The sequence below is a fragment of the Lupinus angustifolius genome, chromosome LG17, assembly GCF_001865875.1.
Source record: "Lupinus angustifolius cultivar Tanjil chromosome LG17, LupAngTanjil_v1.0, whole genome shotgun sequence".
NCBI classification, from domain to species: domain Eukaryota; kingdom Viridiplantae; phylum Streptophyta; class Magnoliopsida; order Fabales; family Fabaceae; genus Lupinus; species Lupinus angustifolius.
The window spans coordinates 15,178,766-15,198,588 of NC_032025.1; the positions used below are offsets into that span (position 1 = coordinate 15,178,766).

General features: G+C 33.9%; 2 protein-coding genes across 2 annotated transcripts; one reads left to right on the top strand and one right to left on the bottom strand.

The window, feature by feature from the left end:
* LOC109331812 (ATP-dependent helicase BRM-like) lies at positions 1,628-5,256 on the top strand. Its single transcript, XM_019566544.1, has 8 exons — positions 1,628-1,839; positions 2,005-3,339; positions 3,541-3,653; positions 3,910-3,997; positions 4,091-4,177; positions 4,362-4,454; positions 4,538-4,621; positions 4,714-5,256. Exons 1-8 carry the CDS (start codon positions 1,654-1,656, stop codon positions 5,173-5,175), a joined length of 2,448 nt encoding a protein of 815 aa, XP_019422089.1. The 5' UTR covers positions 1,628-1,653; the 3' UTR covers positions 5,176-5,256.
* Positions 7,141-10,675, bottom strand: LOC109330720 (protein CNGC15a-like). Its single transcript, XM_019565001.1, has 7 exons — positions 10,486-10,675; positions 10,230-10,293; positions 9,272-9,806; positions 8,643-8,855; positions 8,202-8,494; positions 7,725-7,836; positions 7,141-7,480 (listed from the first exon to the last, which is right to left on the bottom strand). The coding sequence occupies exons 2-7, from the start codon at positions 10,256-10,258 to the stop codon at positions 7,178-7,180; spliced, it is 1,485 nt and encodes a 494-aa protein (XP_019420546.1). The 5' UTR covers positions 10,259-10,293; positions 10,486-10,675; the 3' UTR covers positions 7,141-7,177.

Here is a 19,823-nt window from a genome sequence, read left to right on the forward strand (position 1 = left end):
CTCAAGATGTGTCACCATCCCGTGTTCTGTCCAATTCTTTGCATACTCATGTCCCCACTTACTCTACAAACACACAAATAATGTCTCCTTTCAGTCAATTATCCCTCACATCTCAAAGTCTTCTTGAGTCATCTAGTCCAGAGTCTACTGACCATACCAACACACATAACAACACTGCTTTAGTACCAACTCACCCTATGGTCACAAGGTCCAAGTCAGGAATTGATAAATCCATAGTTCCTAGAGAATTTCTCAGAGCTCTCTTGGTTCAAACTGAACCTACAACTGTAAAAGAAGATCTTAGTGATCCAGTTTGGAAAAAGGCAATGTAGGAAGAATATGATGCTCTAATCAAGTTAGGAACATGGTCTTTGGTCTCTCTTCCTCCTAATAAACGTGCTATTGGTTGCAAATGGGTGTTCAGAGTAAAAGAGAATGCTGATGGGTCACTAAATAGGTACAAAGCTAGGCTTGTAGCTAAAGGGTTTCATCAACAACCTGGTGTGGACTATACTGAAACTTTCTCTCCTGTGGTCAAGCCTATTACAATCAGAATTCTCCTTACTCTTGCTGTTACATATCAGTGGCCTCTAGAACAGTTGGATGTCAACAATGCGTTTCTCAATGGGTTACTAAATGAAGATGTTTACATGGTGCAACCTGCTGCTTTTCAGAATGGGGACAAAGGTGTAGTTTGTAAGCTTCATAAAGCTTTGTATGGCCTAAAGCAAGCACCAAGGCAATGGTTTGAAAAGCTTAAAGGTACTCTAATTCAACTTGGGTTTCATATCAGTAGGTGTGACAATTCTCTCTTTATTCTCATCAAATCAACATATAAATTGTTTGTTCTTGTGTATGTTGATGACATTATTGTCACTGGTTCATCTAAACCTCAAGTTATTAATATCATTGACAAGCTAAGTCACAATTTTGCTCTAAAAAGATTAGGCCCTCTGGACTATTTCCTTGGCATAGAAGTCACTCATCTTCCTGATGGTTCTTTATTTCTCTCTCAAACCAAGTATGTCAAGGATCTTCTACAAAGGGCAAACATGCTATCTGCTAAACCAAGTACAACACCTATGGGGACTTCTTGTAAACTAACCAAGTCTGGTTCAAATTCTTTTGAAGATCCTAGCTTATACAGATCCATTGTTGGTGCCCTACAGTATGCCACAGTTACTAGGCCAGATCTTACTTTTAGTGTCAACAAAGTTTGTCAATTCATGAGCCAACCTCTTATTCAACACTGGATTGCAGTTAAAAGAATTCTGAGGTATCTACAAGGCTCTACTTCCTTTGGCCCACATATTAGGTCAGCCACTTCCTCCATGCCTCTCTCTGTTATGGCATGTTGTGATGCAGACTGGGCTGCAGATCCTGATGATAGAAAGTCCATATCTGGAGCATGTGTATTCATTGGACCGAATATTGTCACTTGGTGGTCTAAGAAACAACAAACTGTCTCTAGGTCTAGCATAGAAGCAGAGTATAGAAGCCTAGCCCTTGCCACTCAAGAAGTTATCTGGATTGAGTCCCTATTTTCAGAACTTCAGTTCAAACATCAAACTCCCCTGATTTTGTGTGACAACTTAAGCATTGTGGCCATGGCTCATAATCTAAATTTCACCATCTGGTCCAGAACCTCCTCAAATGCAGCAAATCAGGCAGTTAAACCAATCTACTCCTCAGGCTGGAGGTCCAATTAATGAAGGGGGTTCAGGAAATTATGCCAGATCTCAAGGTTCACCTGCTCAGATGCCTCAACAACAAAGCAAGTTTACCAAACAACAGCTTCATGTTCTTAAAGCACAGATACTAGCATTTAGGCGGCTGAAGGTTTATCTCTGCTTCCTTTTCATTCTATCTGTGTCTGTCTGCATCTGTCTAAGTCTGTCTACATTATGTGAGCTTGTGCTATTTCTATATACCTAGGAGAGATGTAATGTGTATATTCTTAACAAAAATTGTTCTCACTAATTTTATTTTTCTTTTGGTTGACAGAAAGGAGAAGGTACTCTACCCCAAGAACTTCTTCGGGCTATTGCTCCACCTCCTCTTGAGACGCAGATGCAACCCCCAAATCATCCTTCTGGAGGACAAATTCAAGACAAATCTACTGGAAGTATCGTGGCTGAACAACCAAGTTACACCGAGTCCAATACCAAGGATTCACAATCTATCCCGACTGTTAATGGTCAGAGTTCTTTAAAGCAGCAATCATTTGGCAGAGATGAGAAATCCATTATGCCTTCAGTTCATATGCAAGCTGTTGTGCCACCTGCATCAAAGGAATCTGCACCAATGTTATCTGCTGGAAAGGAACAGCAAAAGTCAATTGCAAGCTCTGCTAAGTCAGACCAGGACAATGAACATGGAGATAACAGAACTCCTATTAGAAGCGAGTTAGCACTAGATAGGGGAAAGGCTATTGCACCGCAGCCTTCTGTGCCTGACTCAATGCAAATGAAGAAACCTGAACAAGTAAGCACTATGTCTCAGCCAAAGGATGTGGGTTCCACCAGAAAATATCATGGACCCCTATTTGATTTTCCTTTCTTCACTAGGAAACATGACTCCTTTGGGTCCTCGATGATGGTAAACAATAACAATAATTTGTCACTGGCATATGATGTCAACGAGATTCTTTTTGAGGAAGGCATGGAAGTACTTACCAAGAAACGGACAGAAAAATTGAAGAAGATCGAAGGTTTATTAGCAGTAAACTTAGAGAGGAAAAGAATTAGACCTGATCTTGTTTTGAAGCTGCAAATTGAAGAGAAAAAGCTTCGCCTTTTAGATCTACAGGCACGTTTAAGGAATGAGATTGATCAACAGCAACAAGAGATAATGGCAATGCCAGATAGGCCATATCGTAAGTTTGTTAGGCTCTGTGAGCGTCAGCGTATGGAGCTTGCTAGACAAGTGCAGACATCTCAGAGAGCTTTAAGGGAGAAGCAACTCAAATCTATATTTCAGTGGCGTAAGAAGCTTCTTGAGGCACATTGGGCTATTCGTGATGCCCGTACTGCTCGCAACAGGGGGGTGGCCAAATATCATGAGAGGATGTTGAGGGAGTTCTCAAAACGTAAAGATGATGACAGGGACAAAAGGATGGAAGCGTTGAAAAACAATGATGTTGACCGATATAGGGAGATGTTGCTGGAGCAGCAGACTAGCATGCCCGGTGATGCTGCAGAGAGATATGCTGTTCTTTCATCTTTCTTAAGTCAAACAGAAGAGTATCTACATAAATTAGGAAGTAAGATAACAGCTACCAAAAATCAACAGGAAGTGGAAGAGGCAGCAAAAGCTGCTGCAGCTGCAGCACGATTGCAGGCATGCTCCATTAACTTCCTTTTTCCTTAAAAGTATAATTTTAAAAAATAAAATATCCATGTTCTGAGAATATTTATGTTTGTACCCTTTGTTTCTGTATGATTTAGTTATGAGGAGTCTGCATTTGATGGTTTCTAATCTACTAATTGAACTTGGAGATTATTTATATGTCACTGATCCATTGTATGTTTTTGATTTAAGGGTCTTTCTGAAGAAGAAGTCAGAGCAGCTGCAACTTGTGCCGGGGAGGAAATGATGATTAGAAATCATTTTATGGAGATTAATACTCCTAGACATAGTTCATCAGTTAACAAGTCAGTATTTGTTAGTTAATTTATTTTTTAATTTGTACAGCGTCTTGAGTCTGGCCATAAAAAACTTTGTGAAGAGATGTATTTCGGATGAAAGTTTTGGCTCAATATGTGTTTATGCCTCTTCATTAATTCTAATTTAAATGCCCTGTTCTTGTTCATATAACTAATTAACTATGTTTGCAGAACTTTTTAGAATTGGTTCTTTATGATAGTATGTATCTGATGCTTAATGGTACCCTTATTCGATACTTTCCAGATACTACAGTCTTGCTCATGCTGTGAATGAAACGGTTATTAGGCAACCTTCAATGTTACGAGCTGGAACATTGAGAGACTATCAGCTTGTAGGTTGCTACATTATGTGAAAGAGTCATTCTTTCAGTTATGTTTTTGACTTCAGCAAGTTTTAAGGCTTTGACACATTATATTTTTTTAAGGTTGGTTTGCAATGGATGCTTTCTTTGTATAACAACAAGTTAAATGGAATTTTGGCGGATGAGATGGGTCTTGGCAAAACTGTGCAGGTTAGTGTTATTTTTCTGTTGTTGACTTGTTGTTTCTTGAAATGGGAAGAATGTCTATTTCTTTTGCAGCTGAGTGACTTTACACTTCATAATTAAGCTTGTTATGTCTATGTTAGATATTTATGCATAATTAGTTATTGTTTTACTTGTGTGTACCTTGTATAAACTTATTTTTTCTCTCCAGGTTATGGCATTGATTGCCTACTTGATGGAGTTTAAGGGAAACTATGGCCCACATCTTATAATAGTCCCAAATGCTGTTTTGGTTAACTGGAAGGTGAGCATTTAGCTTATTCATTTCAAGGATAATCCTTTTCTTAGTGATTGAGCTTAAGATGATTTTTTTTGCTCATTATGCAGAGTGAGCTTTATAATTGGTTACCATCTGTGTCATGCATCTTTTATGTTGGAATGAAGGATCAAAGGGCAAAATTATTTTCTCAAGTAAGTGTTGATCAACTTATTCACTTTTAGTATTGAGACTTGGGAGTATTTTAATATTTACTGCCAAAATTTCTTTTCTGCTATATTTTCAGGAGGTTTCTGCTATGAAATTTAATGTCCTTGTGACAACTTATGAGTTCATCATGTATGATCGGTCAAAGCTTTCAAAAATTGATTGGAAGTATATCATAATTGATGAAGCACAGAGAATGAAGGATAGAGATTCGGTTCTTGCCCGTGATCTTGACAAATATCGTTGTCAAAGACGCCTGCTTTTGACTGGAACACCATTGCAGGTATGCTTGTCTTTGATCCATTGTGTTGTTGTAAGCAGTGGTGTCTGTAAGTTTTCATTTGTCTCTGCTGTGTACCACATAGACCAAATGCTATCAGACCAGTTCAAGTATGCGTTTTTATATTTTCTTCTGCAGCTTGTGTTTCCCTTTATAACTAAATTCACCTATGTTCCTTTACATGTCAAATATCTGTTTGCAAAGAGGCACATGACAGGAGAGGGCTGTAAAAATACTGCCAGCTTGATGGGCGAGAAATAATTTACTTGTATCTGAACCTGTACAAATCGTAACTTTTATCTCAAGATATGTTGTATAGTATTTCAATGTAAGAGTGGTTTTAATGTGAAGTTTGCATTTTGAGTGATGAGGGTAAGGTGTGAGGAGTGAGTTTTGTAAAGAAAAACCAATTTTGCTCTATTAGAATATAGGTTAGCCTTGCCTTTAATCAGTCAAAGCTGTTAAGCCTTGATGACGTGGCCTATATTTTCTGAGTCCTCAGTTTCTATAAATAGAAATGAGGAGCTCTTATTGTGTAAGAAAAACAGAATAATAAAGTTCTAAACTAACTGAATAAAAGTTAGTTACTCTTCTCTCTCTAATTTCTGTAACTGCCTTTCTTATTCTATTTCTTTGATAACTTTACAATAAACATAACATTGAATATATAAAACTAAATTCAAAGAGTGGAAAAAGCATTCACCCAAACATCATATGCATCAAAGAAACATAAGTAAAGATCATGATCCAAGCATGTAATTGCAGGACAGCCTGTTAAAATCCACAATTAAACCTCCATATGAGTGATTATTTCTCAAGGCCCAAAAGAAAAGGTTAGGTTAAAATCTAAGACACATTTTTTGATAGACTGTTAGAGAATAGGGCATGCATTGGGCTGTGGCGCTAACTATGGGGAAGCCCCTAATTGGCATAATTAGATGCTCAACCTTGCTTTTATATTCGGCTCTCAAATAAACCAGAGCAAACTGTCGTTTCACAAATTGTGCCATTACATCTATCATCAGCCTTATGATTGGTTGAAAAAATGTTTTTAAGTTAAAAAATTAATAATTAGTTATTTTTCTGACCAATTATAACTTATGGTTCATATAGTGACACAATTAGTGAAACTGTATTCCAAATAAACAAACAAATGGGAAACCTGACTTTTATATTATTATAAGTTTTTTATAAGATAAATTTTATTATAATGGAACAAAATTACAACCAAAATCTAATGAATAGGACACATGGAAAAAATGCCTAACAATAACAATCCAAATATAGAATAGGATTAGAGATTTATTCAAACCAAGACATAAGTGCACATTTGTGTCTCCTTTGATCTATAACCAAGACTTAACTTCATTTCCTCTACTAGCTCCTCCATAAGCACCGATTTTTTATTAAAAATGACATCATTTTGACCTTTGCAAAGGAACCAAATGCAAGCCATCCAGATCATATAACAAGTGTCTTTCAAAGCGGTATCGTTAACCAGTAATAAATGTTGTAAATAATGAGATTTATTATTTGAAGGCAACACCCCCATAAGCCCCAACGAACCATATTATTATAGGATATTGTGATATATAATATGATAGTCCTATTCATAGGACAAGTGAGAAATTTACAATCGGTCTAATCATATAATAAGTCATTACTTTATGATCATGATCAAACTAGATTATCTAAATAAAATATAATCAAATTATAATAAACCAAAATCAAATAAAACACTAGTAATAATTCTATAGAAAAAGTCAAATCAACTAACATTTTGCATATAACACATGTGATATGTGTAAACTTATAACATTTCTCATTTTTTTCAATGTTTCATCTATTCATTAAAATCTGGTTCAAGGGGCTTACTATGATATGGATATTTGGTTGGAATTAAGAAACCAAAATGTCTAATTTTTAACTCGCACTTCGTGATCAGTTGGTTCTATTTATAGAACATAACTAATGTTATGTTTTGTCTCATTTCAACATTTTTATGAAACATTACCTTGGAGTGTAATAAAGATATTTTCATTCGTTCTATAACAGCTTTTATACCAATTATTATAATGTTTGATACTTGTCATTCAACTTTCAAGTTAAAACTGAAATTCAAAACATGGTAAACATAGTTCATCTACTTTCACCAAGTAGTTTAAATTTTGGTTTGTTTCCCAAGAAGCACATTCAAAAGAAAAAACTCTTGCATATATAAATATATAATGTTACTGGGATTCAATCTGCGTGAGAAGCTAATTTAAAACTTACATAATTCACAGAATTCTCTATGAAAGGAGAAGCAGAAAAGAAAGCAAAGGCTTACTTGTCGAACAAGATTAAGGCAAAGATGGCGTTTAATGTCGCGTCTAAGATCTACAGGAAGGTTTCTGAGGATAGTTTCCTCATCAACTCCACGAGTAGCAACCCATTTGAATTGATCATAGCGTCGCACATTTTGTTTCAGGTAACGCGGGAGCTGCCTGTGATGCATCCATTTTTCTGTATCTGTCCTTCTTATTCTCCATTCCTCTAGCCTCATAGTGGTGGATTGAAGGTAGGTCTGTTAACCAGATAGGAATTTATATGAAAATGTTAGATGTGGTTAATAAATCCTACTCGATGAGTAAAAAACTTGTCTGACAAAGTTCAGTGAATTCATATTAAACTCTAAATTATCCTTATAAACTAAATATTCCTGATGAAAAGAATCTAATATACCAACAACCAATGAGTTTATTTTTTCATATATTAATCAAATTCTGAATTTTGAAGCACATTTAAAAACTGCCAATAGCTAAACTTACTTGCATATTGCCTATAAGCAATGCAAAAAGCACCAACCCAAGAATTGCGACAATCACAGCAAAAATTATCTCTGCAACATGTGTGCTTGTTGAGAGATTTTGCCCTACAGAGCTGTTAATATAGAATAGGTTAGAATATCACATGTGCGGACTAGAAATAGATCAAGAATGAATGATTGTTTACACACCAAACGAAACATGATATTTTTTTTAAGAACATAAAGGTCTTGCTTTAAGTAAAACAAAAAGGGAAACTCTCTTGCTAAAAAATTAGCATCAAGTTATCATTCACTAGGATATGGTTGATTGGAATCTCATAATAGCCAGCATCATCTATGTTCTTCGGTAAAGTGATGATTATGCTCTCAACTTCTCGAGTATACTATGCATACTGCCATCAAATTACCGTAGGTAAAACAAATATGGAGTTTGCTCTTTGATGAACTATCCAACTTTGACATCAAAAGACTTAATTACCTGAGATTCTTTAGTCCCCACCATAGACAGTAATAGTATTTGTTGAGGAATTTTGAGGCAGTAATTTCCAAAGTCAGAGCATCAGCAAAAATGCCAAACTGAAAGAAATCACTGTTCTGATCACATAGACCTGAGAGATTGCTTGATCTGAACCAAGCAGACCTATCTGGATCACCTATGCTATGACAATCAAGATAGTGATATCGGCAGTACGGGTACTGAAGAGTACAAGCTTTCTTCCAACATTCGTCCTGCCGTTCAATCGATAACAGGTACCAAGAGGATCCTAAAACCTATTTGAAATAGAGGAGAAGTTAAGAACTGAATCAAAGAAAGAGCTAAAGGAATATAAGATCTTGATATTTTACAAACTAGAAAGGTAACTAGTACTAAGTACATCACAAGTTGTTATATAAAGAATTGTTTGGAACAATGACTTACATGACTTGCAAGCATATAAAGTGTGAGATTATATGCAGCTCCAGCCCAAGCTTTTTCCATCATCACTCCATTTACCTTGACGATTTCAGATGATAAAGGATAAATACTATACAACCTCAAGAGGTACTGGAAAATGGTAACGAAGCGAAGAACATGCCTTGATGCAATCATTTGTGACCCCCTTAGATTTGGAATTACAGCCCAAATCATTACCTAACATGTATATGAAATCGTGAGCTGCGGAAGTACAAATAAAACAGGATGTATGCAACTAAATCCATACTTTAAGAGCATAACAATTAAATTCATACTTTTATAATGGTTAGCATAAATTAATTTTGTTTTGAAGTCATATCTGGAAAGCTAGTGTAAAATAATTCCTATATCCATAGGAAGAGTTGAATTGGCTCATTTAATGTGTCTAACATGTGTTAATTATGTTTGACATGAGCTTAGAAAGGTGTTCATACCTTAAAGGATATGTGATGAAGAAAATATTAACCAAGATAAACCACTGCACTCTTTTATCTCCCCTGAACTCTTCAATTTGTTTGATTACGATTATAACTATGATCAAATATGCAGATAAGAAATAAATACAGAGTGTATATCAAGATTCAAGAACATACCTGTGGAAGCGGTAGAGCAGCCACTAAATCAAGCCAGAAGTCTTTATGCAGGTAATTTGATGCAATCTTAGAGGGATCTATGATAAGCTCTCCTCTACCAGAAACACGAGAGGAAGGAGCGACATAAGCAGTTTGAAACCGAACATAAATCTGAATGATGTAAAATGCATCAATCATGGACCGAATTATGGTAAGTGACACTCCGAGACCAAGAGACATATCAGTGCACTTGTCTTTCTTAGCAACTGGTAAGTAAAAGAACAAGGGATCCACAAACAATGAAATCAAACATGCTACTAAGAAAATTTTGTTCCATCTATTTACTCTAGTCCCCCTAGGATCCAATACCAACATCTCTGCAGCATCATAATCCTCAGAAAAGACCCTTGAAAGTTCCCTTCCGGCCAATGACTTGCCTATTGCATCCTTCCCAAGCTTTTTTCTGTCCTTCATCTTATAGGCCAGCATTGATAGGTGATCACTCTCTTCGCTTTCCAATTCTGCTAACTCATCTATTTCAATATCATCATGAAATCTGTATGCACATGCAGCTATGAACTTTAGTACCAAAAGAAAATCAAAAGTTAAGGATGAATTGATGATAGCTATATCCTATTACATGGGCTGATATATGTTCAAGTTACACCAAGTTTCTAAGCGCGATGCTATAATGTGAAATGGGAGGGCATACCCAGCGATTCCAATTGCGGACCGCATCACGTGATGCAGTCAAAATATTGCAGTTGCGGTGTGACCTGGAATCACAATGATGCAGCCGCATCAAGCCGAAACTAAATCGATCCGGATCGCATTTGGGCCGCATCAGACTGCGTCGAATTAAAAATTATTTTTTTAATCATAAAATAATTCACACTACAGTAGCTGCAATTTGCCTTACAATGGCTACAAAGACCACAACCATAATAACCACAACCGCAATTTAAAACATTGGACATACCTTACAGATCTTGATCTACCAGAAGACATAGTTATGTTTTGTTGCTCAGCTTGTGAGTTTCACCCTGCATGGAGACATAAGACAGCACAACATCATATGTATATATAAAGTATTAACTACTAAGAAAAGAGTCTAATTTAGGATCCCAACCACACACAAAAAATGAAATAATGATTCATACCATATTTCCCAGAAATCATGTGACATAAAAGTAGGAGAAGTATTAGTGGTCATTGTACAATAATAAAGGTAAAACCTGTGATATGGCACTGCTAAAAGCTTAGGTTGGACTCAAAGTCAATGCTCCTTGGACGTCATATATGAGTGAAGCATACAAGTTGTTCATGCACAGCCACCAAAATTGCCTTTATGTAATCTTTCAGTTTTTATATAGCCATGCAAAACTTTAACGTGCACTGTGGCCATGTGGCTAAACATATCACTGAAAAATATGCAGAGAAGAAAAACAAATAGAAGAGAAGTACAAGGAGGAAGACCAGCAATAAAAAAGAGAGATGAAAATAAATAATCAAATAACCGAGTGTTTTAAATTGCCTCAAATAGAGATGAAAGGCGGCCGTAATTGTAGTCGTGATGTCACAATTGCGATTGCGGAAATTGTTTTTTCCCGATATATTGTTGTCCCTCCCAATAAATGTTGCTTACCGGAATCAAACTCTTGAACTTTTGATATTTGTGGACGAACACCTTGTTGTGATTGCACATGTTGTTTAAAACACTAAGATAACACATAAGAGAGAGATAAAGATAAAGGGAAGAACTTTAACCAGAAAAAAACTGCAGTCAATTTTCCACCAATACACAACCTTGAGTATTTGACATTTACCATGAAATCTGTTATGATTTCTACCATTAAATATCCAAACACTCTATGAAAATTTTGTACCATTTTTCAATCTATCCACTCTCACTCTATTCCTTCCCATTCCATTCTCCCAGCCACAACTTAACAATAGTTTTTAAAGTTGTTTTTTTTAACAATGTTTCACATTTTGGAGAGATTTTGAGGACGTTGAGAACCTTAACTAACATTGCAGCAAACTTTGATCTTTTATTCCTCACAAATGATTACATTGCTACAGGTCCATTCTCTTCCCAACTGCAACCAATTTGTAGTATAAAAAGTGTAAACTATTATAACTACTCTTTTAATACAACCAGTTCACATTGTTGGGTATTCCAAACATAATAAAGAAGTTTCATATTTTGCAAAAATAAATGAGTTAAATAGTATATAATTGGATAAACTCATAGACCTAACATCTTAAGGTTTTGGGTCACAAATTTAGACAAGATGTGTCAAAATTGTTGGTGCAGCAGAAGTAATTGTTGTACAGTGTTGGTCACAAGCAAACAAATAATATTCATATAATAAATAGAAGAGAAGAAACAAGAGAATTTGTTAACGGAAACATTGAGCAGCTATCAAAATATTATTAGAAAATAATGATTACAAACTCTACCACACTCATGGGCTCAAATGCTCATGGATGTTTCTATTTGGTGCTTATATCTGGTGCACATTACAACAAGGAACTTAAGTCCCATATATAACATTGATACTCTATTCTATTTTACTATTAGGCAATGAGAGGCTTCATATAATAACATATTTCAAACATCCCCAACAATCTTCACCTTCGATTAAAATAGACGAATATTTCACTCCTTATGAAATCTACAAAAGAATCTCCATCTCAGCGAATATATGACTCCACCTTGCTCAATATCTAATTATCTTTAATTGTTCCCTACAGTATAGACATTTTGAGTATCTTTGACGATGTTACCAAGAGCCTAGCTCTCCAAACTTATAATCTAATGGAACACGCCGCCTAGCCGCCTATTGCTAGGAAGTCTTTCGATATATTGGAACCTCTACACAAAAGTTCGCCAACAATTTAGTCAAACTGAACCTTAGAGCTTCCTTGTAAATCCTCAACCGCTACCACCATTGTCTAATCTGACAATCCTAGTTCAAAAGAACTATCAAACTCCACCATAAGGAGTATACCACAACACACACCTTCCGTTAATGCTAACCAATGCATGTGTCACATCCTTGCATCCAAGCCAATGCCAATGTCACACAATGCATCTCTACCAATGTATGTGTTACACTTTGCATAAAAGCTAAGGCCCCTGTTACACACTACATCAAAGTCAGCCATCGTTCATGTGTTTTTGTGGATATGCTAACTAATTAACATCTTTCACTATGACATCCTAGACACGCCATTAAGATATGTCACTTCTCATCTCAAATGAGAACATTCTCTCATCATCTACAGAGATATTGTCAGCACCTGTCTTTAGGTCAAACTCAACACATGAGTCTCTATCTCCACCTTGATCCTAACCCACTACATGAACTTTAGGGGTTCTGGATCAACATATATCGCTTCCACCGTAGTTCTGCCATGTTTTCTTCTCCTTCAACTCATCTACTCTATCTTTGCTAGTACTTTTAACGCGCTTTGTTTAGCCATCACGCTTTCACCATTTTTAGCCATTATCTGACGTTTAGGTTAAGAGCCATATACCAATTGGCTCTGATACCAATTGTTAGTGCAGCGGAAGCGATCGTTGCGCAGCGCTGGCCACAAGCAATCAAATAATTGCATAGAATAAATATAATAGAATTTATTAAGGGGGTTCGGCCAATTGCGCCCACACCCCCTGGGGAGCGCTAAGCGACTACCAAGTTATTATTAAAGAATAAGGATTACAAATTCTAGCGTACCCATGGGCCCAAGTGTCAATGGGTATTTCTATTTGGTACTTACATCTTGTGCATATTACAACAAGAAACTTGAGTCCAATATATAACATTGATATTCTACTCTATTCTAATACTAGGCAATAATATGTGACTTCATATAATAACATATTTCAAACATCTCTGGCACATATTTTTTTAGGATTAAGGTGATATGGTTGTAAGTGAAATGAGGAATCCAATCAAGAATTTGACAATTCCAAGAATAAGAAGTAGAAATTCTTGTGAAGAAGATGAAGAAGAACTTGAACTATCTTATTGAGTGAATCAAGAATTACAAGATTTACAAGAAGAAGAATGTATTTTTAGTAGAAACGTTAATGAATATTCAGTAACTTGTATACAAGTTCAACAAATGAAACTAACTTTCCCTCCAAATTATCTCATAACTATCTAAACTAAATTACAATTCTACCATTACAATAATAGTGCCCTTACAATAATGCCCCTAACGTTGCCCCCTTCTTAGATGCATTCTTGTCCTCAAGAATGGAAGTGAGGAAATTGTCTACATATATGAAGATAAAATTCTGATGTAGCATCTTCAGGTAATTGATGCTTCCATTAAACTAAGACCTTTGTGATAGCCATACCCCTTCTCTTCACTGTAATTCTGTCCAGAATGGCCTCAGGATCTCTATCAGCGGTGCCCTCTATTATGCTTGCAGGAATTGATGCTGAAGCAACTGCTTGACCAACATGCTTCTTTAATAGGGAGACATGAAACACAATGTGCACTCTCAAATGATCTAGTAGTTGCAACTTGTAGGCTACAGCTCCTACTTTGCTTAATACTACAAAGGGTCTAAACTACTTAAGAGACAGTTTTTTATTCCTCCTTGCAGCCACTGATATCTGCTTGTAGGATTGAAGTTTAACATAGACTATGTCTCTCACCTAAAATTTCTTTTCACTCCTATGCTTATCAGCCCTCTGCTTCATTCTATGTTGTGCCCTCATGAGATGGAATTTGAAACCTTGAGCATCTCCTCTCTTTTAACTAAACTTTTGTCCACCAGTTGCACCTTAGACTCCCCTGAGAAGTAAGGAAGGTAAGCAAGTGGAGGTTGTCCATAAACTGCCTCATAAAGAGTTGCTTGAAGTGAAGTATGGAAGGTAGTATTATACCATCATTCAGCCAAGGGTAACCATTTTGACCATTGTTGTGGAGAATCTGTACACATTCACCTTAGGTAGGTTTCAAGACATCTATTCATCATATTGGTTTGTCCATATGTTTGAGGAAGGTAGGCCATAGATAGATCGAGTTGAACTTCTTGAAATGCCATCAAATCTTGCCAAAACTGGCTAATAAAAATGGTGTCCCTTTCACTTGTTATTGAGTTAGGAAAACCATGTAGTTTGAAAACATTGTCTATAAAGGATTGAGCCACAATTCCAGCAGTATAGGGATGTTATAAAGATATGAAATGAGCTGCCTTACTAAGCCTATCCACCACTACAAAGATAACTTGTTTACCCTACGAATTAAGAATGCCTTGTATGAAATCCATAGTAATGTGTTACCAAACATGACTAGGAATAGGTAAGGGTTGCAGCAAACTAGGTGCGACATATGTATCATACTTGCATTGTTGGCATACCTAGCATTGCTGAATGAATTGTTTGATATCCTTGTTCAATCCCTTCCAATGTAGAACAGACTTGACTCTTTTAGTGGTAGCATTTCTACCCGAATGATCCCCTGCAGCAGTATTGTGGAACCATTCTAACAATTCTTGTCTTAGTGCCAGATCCTATCCAACCACTAGTTTTCCTTTCCTTCTTAATTCAGCACCATCCCAAGTATAACTTTTGTGTGAAGCTGAGTCCAATTGCATATGAGATATGATTTTTGCAAGGCTTGGGTCAGATGTCCAGGTTGATTTGATCCTAGCCAATACATCAGAGTGAATATCATGAACCACCAAAGTCAAGCATTCCACTTCCTCCCTTCTGGATAGTGCATCATTAGCCACATTTTATTTACCTTATTTGAATTCGACGGAAAAATCAAACTCCATTAACTTAATCAACCATTTTGTTGGAAAGTAGTTGTAAGCCTTTGATCCAACATGTACTTCAAACTCCTATGATCAGTCTTAGTGAAGAAATGTCTATTTAGTAAGTATTGATTCCACTTCTGCACTGCAAACATTACTGTTATGAGCTCTTTTTCATAAGTGGAGAGGGTTTGTTGTTATTGATTCAATAACCTACTGATGAAGGCAATGGAATCATGGGCCTGCATTAACACAACACCTATATCATGACCTGAGGCATCCACTTCCACAATGAATTCTGGTGAGAAATCAGGCAATGTTAATACTGGTGCACAACATAGTAATTGTTTTAGTACAAATGTTAATGAATATTCAGTAACTTGCTTCACAAGTTACTTATATAAGTTTAACAAACAAAACAAACTTTCCCTCCAAATTCTCTTCTAACTATCTAAACTGAATTACAATTCTACTCTTACAATAATAGTGCTATTACAATTATGCCCCTAACATAAGGATTCTCACCTATACTAAACATGTATTTTTTGTAATTAAAAGGTAAAAGTGTATTAACATGCTATTTTTTATTTTGCTTTTGATTCTATGGAGAGAATCCTCAATCATACTCCTGTACTTACTGAAAATACAAGAAAAATTAGAAGTTTGATAAGTTTTAAATTATTTTACTAATTATAGTTTAAATTTTGAAATTTTATTTATGTTATATATCTACTACTCGTTGAGCATTTAAAATCTAATAGAAGTGTTTCTCATTAATCATTTTTAATTTAGAGTAACTATACATTTTGCTCTACAAAATATTTGCACAAAAATTTAAAAAAACTTAAAATGGTCCTAAAAATATTAAATAAGGGTCAAGTTAATCTTTTTAACATATTTTATAATACATAGTATGAACTGGTCCTAAAAAAATAAATATTTGACACACTTTTGTTATTTTGGGTCATTTTAGGATTTTCAGTTTTCGAGGAATCAATTAGTACAGGTAAAAAGTCTAAGAAACCAAAATAGGTATTTACTTTTTAATTTGATAAAATCAATTTTATAAATTAATATTCATCAAGTGAAGGTTATATTAAAATTTAGAAGAAGTGATGTGTCAAAAAAAACATACTTGAAACAATTAAGAAAAGAGAATCGACTTCTTATTAACGAATATGAGTAAGGATGACAATGGGCGCGGGTAGTATTTTCTCGTCCCAAACCCGTAATATTTGCGGGTACTCGTGCATGTATCGGGTATTTGAGGGTACCTAGTGTGTTTTTAATTTTAATTATATATTTACATACTTTGTAATAATCAATATGTAAAAATAATTATTACATGAATAATATGATATTTATATGATAAATTTAAGATCAAAGCCAAATATAAATATATAAAAAAATTAATTAAAAACTAAACCTATAAATTTACGGGTACGCAGGGGCAGGTATCATAAAACTTGTTCTTACCTATAAGTTATTACTGCTAATACTCGTTACAAATATTTCACACAAATCAAGTTTTTTTATCATCCCGAAATATAAACATAGTTTATGAAATAACAATGATAGCTAATATAATTGAGGTTTTGTAGTTACTATAAAAATTATATTAATGTAAGAAGATCAAACTAGTTAAACTCATATTCTATTTCTAAGTCATATGTAAGTAGAAAATACAAATTCTAAAAGGGTAAAATAGTCATGATAAATGTACGCTAGCTAACTATTAATATTTATAGCACTTTGGGAGGTATTACCATATATGTCAACCCTCCATTTTTTAATAAATATAATATTGTAAATTAAATTTTCATAAATAAAAGTGATATAGGCTAAAATTAGAAAGAAAAAGAAGATGGCTAATATATTTGATGAATGATAATGATAAATTTAATTTTATAGAAATAAAAGGATGTAAGTTAGAGAATAAATATAATATTATATGAATTTTGCGATATATGATATATGAGAAATAGTTGTGGTAGAATTTGAATATTTAAAAATGAGAATAAAGTATCTCCTCGTACAAAGAGATAATTTATTTCCTTAAATTCGTTAAGTGTTTGACATTTGTCTTAATTGTTTTTTAATATATTTTAAAATAAAAACTTCCTAAAGAAATGGAAATATGACACATGATAAACACCAAATACATTTAAGGAAAAAAATTATCTCATGATATGAAGGCATACTTTATTTTATTTTTAAATTATCTTAGTACAATTATCATTTCTTTATTTAAATTTTTTGGTAAGGAATAAACAAAAGTGAAATTATGTAGTGAAAATTGAAAAGTTTCTAACTAAAAATTTTCCCTTTGTTAAATATAAATAATAATTTGTTATTAGTATTTTGATCATTTATCCTTTTTAGGTTTTAATTTTTCCCTCCAATAAAAATTGTCAATATAATCTTCTATCCTTTTAATAGACTATTTTACCCTTTCATAGAGTATACGAAACTAATGTTGATTACTTTGTAGTCACCCTAATCATTGTTTTTATTATAATTTAAAGTATTACAGTGATGAGGATGATAAGGATTGGGAAGCATTGAATATGAAGATAAGAGGGGGCAAACATAGAGATAGAGAAAAAGAGAAGAGTTACTCAAAATAATCATTTTCAATTGTAAAACTCAGTCTTGTGATGGCTGAAAAGGAATTTTGGTGAGAATTCGCTGTATTCTCATAAAAACCTAAAAATTATTATAATAGAAGGATGAAATTAAAAAACCATTATTAAAAATATTAAATTGATGTATTTTAGGAATCCAATTCAATTCTAAAAATAATTTTTAGCCTATAATATTTTTATCAAATCACATGTGTCCTTCATGTCAGTTAATTATGTCTAAATCGAGAACATTTATAGTATAATGTCGCTCTACAAGCGAGAATTTTTCATAAGCAAAATTCGAACTCAAAACTTACTTACTTGGAAACATGCACATACAACCTCCACAAATCATTCATAATTAACTATAGAATTTAGTTTTTATGTCATTTTTAGAGTACCTTTCTAACAAATATCACTTTCAAATATCTAAGAGGATGAAATGATTTTTATTTTGTATATTATTAATGTGTATAAATTACTACATATTTTTTATGAGAACCAAAAACGTATTTAACCCACATAAATATTATAAAATTTTCGTTACTTTTTTGCAAACTAAAAAAACAAAATAAGCATGAATCTAGTACAAAATGTAAAATATGAGAGGTTGGTATAATTTTTAAAATTAAAAGATGTGATAAGACAAATCTCAGGTAATGAGTGCACTTTCTTTATAATATTATTACAAAATATCATGGGAATTCTAAAGATTAATGGTAATTTCGAACTTAAAGAATAGGGTTAATTGATCAAGGAGTGATGTTATTTAATTTAATTTTTGATTGTTTGTGAAAATTGCCCCAACCCCAACTCCCCAAGACATAGTAGAAACCTTGTAGGCTTGTATTGTATAACGCTTAATGGTGATTTCGAACTTAAAGAATAGGGTTAATTGATCAAGGAGTCATATTATTTAACTTTCATTTTTATTGTTTGTGAAAATTGCCCCACCCAAAGACATAATATAAACCATATATTTTGCAAAAGCCCCTCAATTACTCAATTTAAATTTAGTTATGGAGTGATGAGTGGTCGATGTTAGGTTTGACAATCATTCAAATTAATTCAACATTCATTCAAAAATTGACTTGCTATGTAGATCATTAATAAAATTAAATAAGTTGAACTTGAACTAAAAATTGAACTTGTTAATTAAACGAATTAAACTTGAGTCATGTACTATTTGATTAGTTAGATTCATAAGACAACTTGATTATATATACACATAAAAATAATCTTAAAATTTTATGCATGCTAAATAAGTGATCAATTTTCAAGTTAACGAACCGAATCAAATGAGCAAATGAATTGAATTAAACAGTTCACGAACTCCTAATAAACTAATAAGTTTGCAAACTTCTAACGAAATACAGGATGTAAACTCCTAATTAGTTCATAAACTCCTAATGAACTAAACAAATTTGAGCCGATAAGTCAAACTGTATAATTTCCAAACTTAAATAAAATCTATTGGAGCTAAATAAAACTCATTAAACTCAAGATGATTTTCTTAGTAAAGCCAATTCTTATCAACCTAAGCTCACGTTTGAGTGGCTGCGGCTCATTTTCAGTCCTTGCCACTACATTTTGTTTCCTTTTTCACAATTTCTTTTAAAAAACATATACTAAATGTACTTTCCTGTTTATATCTCCCATTAAAAAACATGTCTATTAAAAGTAATAATTATATTGAATTGCATTAAATTTATTGTGTTTTTTCTTAATATATCATTTACGTTGAACATAAAATAAACCTAAATTTGGAACATAATAATTAATGTTTTGTAAATTCTAAACTGAACAAGGTTACATCTGCCTTGACTTTTCATCCCAATGCTCATATGATATTATTAACTACATATGTAACTCAGAAGCCAACCACATAAGATGCCCGCGTTGAGAAGACATGAATGTATGGCTAGGGCATAATAACCGTGAGTGAGGCCAAATGTGAGATGAAATTAATGGTGGATATATAAATGGATTAACGGTTGGTGCAAATAGCAAAGGATGTAGCATTAAAAGACAAAGTTGGACTTTGTGTCATAACCACTCAAATGAAATGGAAATATAATGTGACAATATCATAACAAAGTTTGACCTAAATACAATAAATCCAAAATTATTGTATATGAACCCTACATGAGCCCAAACGGCGTCCTAC

What these genes read in the sequence shown, in the direction of transcription:
- LOC109331812 (XM_019566544.1), top strand. Translation starts at nt 1,654, where the DNA reads ATGCAGCAAATCAGGCAGTTAAACCAATCTACTCCTCAGGCTGGAGGT. An exon ending in CAGCTGCAGCACGATTGCAG is followed by an intron (nt 3,340 to 3,540) that starts GCATGCTCCATT and finishes TTTTGATTTAAG; the next exon opens with GGTCTTTCTGAAGAAGAAGT. An exon ending in CTGTTTTGGTTAACTGGAAG is followed by an intron (nt 4,455 to 4,537) that starts GTGAGCATTTAG and finishes CTCATTATGCAG; the next exon opens with AGTGAGCTTTATAATTGGTT.
- LOC109330720 (XM_019565001.1), bottom strand. Translation starts at nt 10,258, where the DNA reads ATGTCTTCTGGTAGATCAAGATCTGTAAG. An exon ending in CTGCTCTACCGCTTCCACAG is followed by an intron (nt 8,856 to 9,271) that starts GTATGTTCTTGA and finishes TATACATGTTAG; the next exon opens with GTAATGATTTGGGCTGTAAT. An exon ending in TGCTTATAGGCAATATGCAA is followed by an intron (nt 7,481 to 7,724) that starts GTAAGTTTAGCT and finishes TCTGGTTAACAG; the next exon opens with ACCTACCTTCAATCCACCAC.